Source organism: Chondrus crispus, genomic scaffold, assembly GCF_000350225.1.
Source record: "Chondrus crispus Stackhouse genomic scaffold, scaffold_176, whole genome shotgun sequence".
NCBI classification, from domain to species: domain Eukaryota; phylum Rhodophyta; class Florideophyceae; order Gigartinales; family Gigartinaceae; genus Chondrus; species Chondrus crispus.
The window spans coordinates 1-8,924 of NW_005179050.1; the positions used below are offsets into that span (position 1 = coordinate 1).

The following is an 8,924-nucleotide window of genomic DNA, read 5'->3' on the forward strand; positions in this document are numbered from 1 at the left end:
TGCCTCCTCGTCCGCTGTAGGATTGTTCGCCGTCCGCTTAATTGTAGACACTCCGTCCACAAACTTAGTCCGGAAGATCACATTCGCATTGCCAAACATGCCCTCCTTCAAGGAAACGACAATAAACTGAGACCCAGAGAAATGTCGCCGCAACATGCGACCAATGTTTTGCGTGTGACTCAGGTCGAGAGCCGCGTCAACTTCGTCTAAAATGTACATCGGTGCAGGCTTGAAACGCAGCATTGCGAGGATGAGAGACAACGCGATCAGACTCCTCTGCCCACCTGACAACTCAGACAATGAGTCTTTCCAGACATCTCCAAACGCCACTCGGATCTCAAGCCCGTCCTCCACAGATTTTCCCTCTGGCGGCTCGAGTCGCGCTGATGTTCCTGGAAGCAAGTCCGAGAATATATTCCCAAAGTCACTGTCAACTTTGCGCCACGTCTTTTCCAACGCCACCATCTTCTTTTCATCCAACCCTGCGATCACCATCTCGATTTTTTCCTTGTCCTTCTCGATGATTCCTTTCCTTCTCATCAAGTCTGTGTACTCTTGCTTAGCCGTTTCGAAAAGATGCATGGCTTTCTTGTTGATCTTTGTAGATAGCTCCTCTTGTCGTGCCTCCAACGATTCAAGTTGCTCCGTCGTGTGTTTCACTCTCCGCGCATTAAATTCGTACTCGGAGCCCTCTACCCCAAACTGATCGAAATCCTGTTCGATCCAAGCATGCGTCTTCTCCAGCTTTTCAACAGTCTTTTCGGCCCCAGATCGGCCTCTCGCCGCTTCCCGAATCTTACTATCCAACTTTGCTTTCTCGAGAGATAACCCTTCCATCTTTTCGCCCCGGTCCTCTACATCCTTCTTCGCTCTCCTCAAAGCCTGGTTAGAGCTCGCAAGACGTTCCCGCTCTTCTCCCAACCCCTTCTCAGCTTCCTCAAACTCATTTCGTGTGTCCGCAACCCTGGTCTCCAGGATCGAAACTTCTTCTTGCAGTTTGGCTACAGACGGCTCAAGTGTCTCCGACAATTGCTTACTCAGTCGTTTCACCTCTTCTTCTGTTGTCTCTTTTTCTACTAATAACGTCGAGTGTCGATCTTTTAACTTCTGCAGGTGCAATGAAGCTTCCATTCTTGACGCTCGTGCTCTTTGCAACGCAGCTTCCGCTTCTTTGAGGGCCTTTTCTTTGGCAGCCTTTCCATCCTTCATAGAATGTTCTAATTCCTTCACTTTCTCCGATTCTTTAGATGCTATCTCCTTCGCAGCATTCAAAGCCTCTGGGATATCCTGGTTGTACCTCTTTCTCAGCTCTTCTACTTCTGAAAGTAATCGTCCAGTCGCTGTTTCCCGCAACCGATTTTCTAGCAGCTCAGCTTCATTCTGGCGAACCTGCAGCATCATTTGGAGTTGCCGGAATCGCTTCCCTTGTTCGCTTATGCGAAAAAATTGAGTTTCTAATTCTCGTAAATTTGCGCTATGGACTCTGAGCTCTGCCTCTGCATCGTTGAGCTCTCCCAGTCGAGTTAAAACAGAAGCTCCATGCCTCGAAGAAGAACCCCCAGAAGCAGTACCTGAAGGATCGTAGGTGTCGCCCTCCAGAGTTACAGACCGAGTTCTCACTCGATTGTCGAAAGTAACTCGCTTTGCGGCGTCCATGTCAAAACAAATCAATGTGCGACCAAAAACATGTTCGATAGCGTTAGCAACCTCATGGCCATACCCGACCAAGCTAAGAGCCATTTCGGTTGAAGGCTCGATCTGCTTTGCCGCCTCAAGCTTCGACCTTGACAAAATTTCATGACGAATCTTGTTCAAGGGCAGAATCGTTACCCGTCGAGCTAATTTGCCATTCCTCAGAATGTCATTCGCAGTAGAGTCAGTGTCAACGACGACTTGATAGAGGCGTCCACCGGCTGTTACCTCGATTGCCGTGGTCACTTTCGGATCCTTCACTCGAATCAATTTTGCGACGAGACCATGAACTTTGCTTCTATCGAAATTTGGACGAGGGTCTGAATACTGAAAGTCGCATGACCCAAGGCGAGCAGAGAGATGATCCACTTTCTCGCGAAGCTGGGCAACTATTCCCCGCTCTTCTTCAAGCTTGGACTCCAACGTCGTGGCTGCGTCGGCGTCAAAGTCGAGCTCATGAACTGCGAGTCTAGCATCAGAAATTGCCTTTTCTGCTGCTTTGCGTTCTGCCTCTAAACTCCTAATATTCGCTCTATCTTGCGCGAGTTGCTCTGCCTTAGAATTCAGTTCGGAGTACACGTGCTTCTGTTCCAACTTTAGAGACTCGATCTGCGTTTGTGCAGTTGACACGGCTCTCTTGGCACTGTCAAGTTGGTCGATTGCAGATCCCACAGCTCCAGACTGAGAACCCTGACTAGCTCCCGTGAGCAAAGCAGTTTCTGCTTGCTCTAATTCTTCTGAGATCTTCTCCAGATTCTTCTCCGCCGGTTGTACCTCGCTTTCCGCAGTCGCAATGTTTTTTCTCAGGAGGTCAAAGGCGGCTTTATGGCTGTCAATTGCGCTGTTCACTTCTTCGCAACTCTTGGACTCGGTTTCCAGAGCCTCCTTCTGATTTGTCCAAAGACTACGTAACTTGACAATTTTTTTCCCGAGGTCGTCGACCTTGCTCTGTTGTTCCTCGAGCGCGCCGTCGTCGAGTTGCGCCGCGCGCTCCTTGGTGAGCTGCGTCACTTTTTCAGTGGCGTGTTTCTGTTCAGCCTCTAAAGAAGATAATAAAGATGTGATTTCATCAACCCGGTCGGACAATTCAGACCCTTCCCCTGAGTTTTTCTTCAGCATTTTGACTGCCCGATAATACTGATCAGCAATGAGGTATCGCTTTAACTTTTCGACTTCGTTGTTGTTTGTCGTCCACTCCAAGTAGTGCTTGCGCTCGCGCTCAAGTTTTTGAAGGGAAGGGTTGATCTTGTCCTCCAGGAGAGAATTGATTTCCTCGACTTTCCTCTCCTTCCTCTCAATGGTCCTGAGAGCTGCTTCCTTCTTATTCTCGTACATCTTAGTTCCAGCGGCCTCCTCAATCATGCTCAACACCTCTGGTGGCTTCATATTGATGACTTTTGTGATTCGCCCCTGCATAATAAGAAAATGCGGGTTATTGACATTGAGCCCGACGGAATGAAAAAGATTTTGAACACGGCCGGGTTGCGCATTGGTGCCATTAACAAGATACTTGTTCCGCCCACCGATGACAATCTGCCTAGTGACAGTAATCTCGTCGACTTGCTCGTATCCTACGGGCGCCGTTTCCTTTTCGCGGTTATTGAAAACAAGAGTCACGGAAGCTTTCGTTACTCCTGCTTGCCCGCCCTTGTAGACGAGCTCTTGCAAGGAAGACGCGCGCACTTGTGATAAGTTAGTGATTCCGAGAACGAAGCATATGGAGTCGAGGACATTCGATTTTCCAGATCCGTTGAGACCGGTAATTGCGTTGAATGAAGGGTCGAAGTCTGAGACTGTCGTGCGCGTCGCATAACTTTTGAAGCCATCGATGATGACCTCCTTGAGAAACATTTTTCAGACGCCTCAAGAAACGAATGCCAGCGCAATCACTCCCCGGGATGGCGTCTTTCCTTTACACCGGACGTCGCAAAGCAGTGCAGCATGAAGAAAGGCAAATCAATGCCTTGTACTGAAAGGCGATATTGTGGCGGGGGATGCGAATGAGCCGCAGTCTACAGACTGGGCAGGGTTGTCCACACAAACCCCATTCTGTGCACATATTCGTTTTGGCGCCAATTTTAAATGTTTGAACGGCTCCCAGTCCATTTTTTTGTATTTTAACATTTTCATGCCAACTTCAAAATTACGAGGGAGAAAGTCATGGCGGCCCTCGCTCCTCCACTATGATGTGTGTTAAGCATTTCTAAACACTCTGCAAACTCCCCCTCAATGGCACAAAAGGCGATTCACATTCTATCCAGCTAACAACATATCATTAAAAATTTGCTCATGCAGCGATCATCTGTTTGAAGATGTTCCCCGTACAGTACCCTTACTGCGATGTGTGTTCCAGGGTGATAGACCGACCTATCGGATTCCGCTATGATCGCCTGGAAGAGTAGTCAGATTACCCTAAAACGCCGGGAGATGGTCTAACTTGTGGTAACATAATTTAAGGCATAATCGGGCCCATATCCAGTTTATTTTGTTTCTGGTCGGTTATTGCAAGAGGATACCTGTGTAGAATGAAAGCTCTCGCTTTAGACTCACCGTAGATCGTTCTACTGTTTAACATGTGCTTTGAAAGAGCTAGTAACAGCGACAACTCAAAGCTAAATATTATTCTGCCAGCGTAGAGCAATTCGGTTCTAATCTTCACGGGTTAAGTACCCTTACAGAAGTAACTACGGCAATGAGTTGATGGGAAGACAGTCCCTTTCATCTCATTTGGACCTCGACGACCTTTTGACATCGAAGTGCACCTCACGAATCTGTGACCTGGTTTACAAATACTTTCAGAATTTTGTAATCGTATTTTAGATGGTACCCCAAGGGTACAGAAAGCAATACAGTTGCAATTACTCTGGGATATCGTGGACACGTGGACAACGCCACGGGGAACGCCGACGACTCTCCTCTCGCTTCTACAACCGCTTTGGGCGTGTCACGCCGAGCACACTTCCGCAAAGACGACAACACAATTTCCTACCGACAAAGGTGTGCGTCATCATACCGCATTCTTTACAACCCGCGAAAAGAAGCACAACATGAAGACCATGGCGGCCACTGACTCACTAAGCGGACCGGCTGGCATGGGTGGGGATTGGGGCGAGGACGTTGACTACCCGGTTTCCGGCGGAATCCCTCCGCAAGAAGTCAAACAAAACAACGATGGCACCAAGACCGTGATCGACTACGGAATGAGCGAGGACGGATATCTCTCGAAAACCATAACAGTGGTCAAGGTCGAAAAGGTCTCTAAGACGGTGTCGAAAGCAGTAGCGGCGCGCAAAAAGTGGGCAAAGTTCGGTGACAGCGCCGGCAAAGGCGCGGGGCTTGAAAAAGGTATCACGACGGTATCCATCGACGAGATCAACGTAGAGTGGGTGGACAACGAAGATGCCGGGGAGGAGGAGGAGGAGGAGGCTGACTTTGCGGAGATCGCCGCGCGGGACATTCAGTCGCGCCTCAAGATGGAGCGTTTCCGTAGACGACAGGAGGAGCGCAAAATGGGTGTGGCGAATTGGGCGCAGCTCATGTCCATTGAAGCCGCTGCGAAGAACCCCAACGCCGGGCCAGCACCCGGGTTGCGCGAGGGTGGCTCCACTGGGGGCGGGAACAAGTATGTACCGCCGTCGAAGCGTGGCGGAGCCGGAGCGGCTACTGTTGGGGAGAGCATGTACTCGAGGGATGATTCGGCGACGGTGCGGATTAGTAATGTTAGTCGAAACACGGAAGAGGCGGATCTCGAGGAATTGTGCAAGAACTTTGGTCCCATCAGGCGCATTTTTCTCAGCCGCGATCGCGAAACTAGGGAGAGCAAGGGATTCGCGTTTGTGGCGTTTGTTAATAGCTCGGACGCGGCTACTTGCATTGCAAGACTAGACGGGTATGGATACGATCACCTCATTCTTTCGGTGGAATGGTCAAAACCGAAGGAACCCCGAGACGGCGAGGCACCGCGGCATTCGTTCGCTCGTTAGATAAGCACACGGTAATAACTGTAAAGCGTGAAGCGTTCCTTGCCACTATCGTTACATATTCGGAAGGACAGGAAGAAACAACGAACTGTTTGGAGACTGCAATCGATGCCGACACAGTTTCTACAACATTCCTTCTTTACTTGAATGTACTGCTCTTGTTCTCATCACGCGGACTTTGTGAACTTTTCTCCGTCGTCGCCGACGCAACAACAGAATTCGCACCCTTCGCAGCACTTCGACAATTGGCAAACGTATGTTCCTCCTTTCTGCATCTCTCGAACATGTACTCCTCGGAAATCTGTGAATCTATGCAATCCGCGTACGCTTGGAACGACTCCTTACATGTCTCCATGGCGGACTTGAGAACACCCAAGGCACACGCCTGAACGGCTTCGCCTTTGTCCAAACAGGCGGCGGGGTCCTCGTCAGCGACTTTGCATTGCAGGAAGTCGCGGTTTGTAGCATCGCACGTGACACCGATCTCCTTTGCGGCGGCATACAACACAGATGAAGTTGCCATCGTGATGATTCCGGCCCAAGACGAGGAGAAAAGAAAGGGTACTGAAGGCCTCGGTGAAGACGACGTGGTGGAGGAGCCCTGTATAAAAAAGACTTCCGCGAAAGTTAGAGGGAGGTCTATCGATGGCGCGCGATGCAAGACTCAGGAGTTGGCCACGGACCTCCTGGTGAAATTTCCAAGTACGATGAGCCATTTGTAATTACAACCAGAAAGAGGCGGCAATGCGTTGATTGGAGAGATTAGACCTCCGAGCTTGAACGTTCTACACGTGTAGTAAACACACTTGGGTTTCCTTGAACCTCGGTTCGAACTACTGTACAAGTCGCTTAGCCATGTAGCGTCACCAACGCTCAGCTCCATCCCCTTTCGCACCTTTTGCTCCGGTGTTACGCACCGTCCCGTCTAGACTCTAGCTGCTGCCATTTTCGCAGAGTCAGGACGACCAACGCATTGGTACTGGTAACTCAACTCTAACATCCACTCCTCGCCCCGCCTCTCGCGTTGCACACATCGATACGTTCCCTCTCTCGTGTGCCCGGGAAATGCTCACAGAGCGATGACGGGCGCCGCCTTGCCGGCTTTCCTTTCCCCCACGGCAACCGCCTCGAATGGCCTTTCCAAATCTATCGCCGCCACTCTTGCAGCCCTCGCCATCGCAACGCCCGCTTCCGCACCATCCTCAACCCCTACCTCCCTAACTGCCCTTCCCCCCTCCCACCATTTCACCATCAGGAAACCTACCTCCCGCTCCCGCCTTCCCACTGCCTTTAACCTCTCACTCCCGAAGCGTTTCCGTCGTCAACAAAAAACCCCAGAGCAGCTACAAGCCGAGCGCCATCGCCGGCGCCTGCTAAATGAAGCTTGGGGCGTGTTACGGGAACGCTTCGTCGACGAGGGTTCTATTAATTGGACCCGTCTCCAGTTCCGTCTCGAGTCCCGCAAGCTCGACACAGATCAGGACCTTCAGACAAGTCTTCAATGGCTCTTTTCCCACGCCCACGATCCCTTCACACGCTATTTATCAGCAGACCAACTGGATTCTGTGAAGAATGATATTGACGGCGAAATGTGTGGCGTTGGCATCGTGTTTTACGCTGAGAATCAAGGCTGGCGAAGGACAAGGCGCGTTGTTATTAAGAATGTGGTGCGCAAATCCCCCGCTGCTGACGCTGGTTTGCTGATCGGCGATGAGATCACTGCCATAGATATGGTTGACGTGCGTCGCATGACGTTTGACGAGGCTACACAACGATTGCTGGGGAAGGAAGGCAAGAAGGTGCTGATTTCCTTTTCCAGAGACGCTCCTAATGGGAATGAGAATGGTGTTGAGCTTAACGTCTTGCTCACGCGGCGTCGCTTCTCGGTCCCGACGGTGACGAGCGAGATACTAGAGGCGCCCGGCGTCGGGGCGATTGGGTACTTGCAGGTGCGTGAGTTTACGGCCAACACGGCGTCACAGACACGTAAAGCGGTGCGCGAAATGACTGAGAGGCAAGCAAAGGTATTCGTGCTGGATATGCGCGGAAACCCTGGTGGGCTGGTAGACAAGGCTGTGGAGGTGGCCAAGGAGTTTTTGGATCGCGACCGGATCGTGGTGCGGTTCGTCGGAAGGCACGGTGCAAAGACGATGGAGCGGTCCGGGTGGCGCTTTTTCTGGCGGCGGCATGGGCACGTGACGAAGGAACCAATGATCGTAATTGTGGACTCTGAAACGGCGTCGGCGTCAGAACTGGTGGCGGCGGCGCTGCGCGATAACTGTCGGGCGGTGGTGGTGGGGAATTCGACGTTTGGAAAGGGATCCGTGCAGGCAATCGTGCAGCTGTCGGACGGGGCGGGTGCGGCAGTGACGGTGGCCAGGTATCGCACGCCGAGGGACAAGAGTATTGAGATGGGGCGCGGGTTGCGACCGGACTTGGTTAAACGGAACCTGAGCGAAGATGGTGCCGGGGTGGTGCACGAGCTGTTTGGACGGGCGGGGGCGAAAAGGATGCGATGGGTCGTTGGTCGGTTGGACAAGTGCGTCGCGCCAGGGTGCGTGCAGGGCAAAAAGGGGCGGATGGGGGATGCGAGGGCAGGCGCGAAGGCGAGAGGCGAGGGAGGGGAGGCAGGGGCAGTCTCAAAGACTGGAGGTAAGCGTTAAGGGCTCATCGAGTGGTGTCTGTATAGGGCTGAGATCGTTACAATAGAAGACGAGGCAGTGAAATGGACAAAATCGGGAAAGAGGTCCGTGGCGCCGCGTTTTTTTTTTTTTTTTTTGTTGTTGTTACAGCGGGGCTGAAGATTGTCGCAAATGCAAACAACGTGGGCATCATGTCGTTGGTGTGGGCAGGACAGAGAGGCAGATGTGCGATCAACTGGTTAGAGGGCTGAAATCATGTTGATGTATTATGGGGTAATCGTTCAGTACACCAGCCGACGGCATGTTTCATATACTGTAGTATTATTCTCTATGATAAGTACAACGTACCGTATGTTCTACGGACTAAACTTGTGGTCGTTTTTCTTAGCTACGAAAACGCAGTCTCATATAGAATCATTTAATAGAGAAGAAGGGTTTCATGAGTCGAGGGCGAATTATGATGCCTTGGACACGCCCCGTGGCGTACTAGTTGCATGAGAATTGTGAGGACGCTGAGCAGTTTGTCAAGTAAATCGAAAGAGCGGGCGAAGTTGTGCATTGAGGTGTGTGGGTTGAGGTGTAGGTTGAGGTGTGGGTTGAGGCGTGGGTT

The 8,924-nt window shown here is 51.4% G+C and overlaps 4 protein-coding genes across 4 annotated transcripts; 2 read left to right on the plus strand and 2 right to left on the minus strand.

Moving 5' to 3' along the window:
• Positions 1 to 3,543, minus strand: CHC_T00003155001 (hypothetical protein; the record flags this gene model as incomplete). Its single annotated transcript, XM_005714328.1, has 3 exons — positions 2,598 to 3,543; positions 697 to 2,513; positions 1 to 588 (listed from the first exon to the last, which is right to left on the minus strand). Coding segments are annotated over exons 1-3 (3,351 nt in total), but the record flags the coding sequence as incomplete, so codon positions are not given.
• A 1,205-nt stretch (positions 3,544 to 4,748) lies between these two features.
• On the plus strand, positions 4,749 to 5,675 carry CHC_T00009064001 (Translation initiation factor eIF3, subunit G). Its single transcript, XM_005714329.1, has one exon. It carries the CDS (start codon positions 4,749 to 4,751, stop codon positions 5,673 to 5,675), a length of 927 nt encoding a protein of 308 aa, XP_005714386.1.
• Positions 5,676 to 5,811: 136 nt separating this feature from the next.
• CHC_T00008582001 (NADH-ubiquinone oxidoreductase) lies at positions 5,812 to 6,195 on the minus strand. Its single transcript, XM_005714330.1, has one exon. It carries the CDS (start codon positions 6,193 to 6,195, stop codon positions 5,812 to 5,814), a length of 384 nt encoding a protein of 127 aa, XP_005714387.1.
• Positions 6,196 to 6,751: 556 nt separating this feature from the next.
• CHC_T00003156001 (hypothetical protein) lies at positions 6,752 to 8,335 on the plus strand. The gene has a single exon (XM_005714331.1). It carries the CDS (start codon positions 6,752 to 6,754, stop codon positions 8,333 to 8,335), a length of 1,584 nt encoding a protein of 527 aa, XP_005714388.1.
• The last annotated feature ends 589 nt before the right edge of the window (positions 8,336 to 8,924 follow it).

Bases quoted from the DNA above. Each gene is read 5' to 3' on its own strand.
- CHC_T00008582001 (XM_005714330.1), bottom strand. From the start codon at position 6,195: ATGGCAACTTCATCTGTGTTGTATGCCGCCGCAAAGGAGATCGGTGTC.
- CHC_T00009064001 (XM_005714329.1), top strand. From the start codon at position 4,749: ATGGCGGCCACTGACTCACTAAGCGGACCGGCTGGCATGGGTGGGGAT.
- CHC_T00003156001 (XM_005714331.1), top strand. From the start codon at position 6,752: ATGACGGGCGCCGCCTTGCCGGCTTTCCTTTCCCCCACGGCAACCGCC.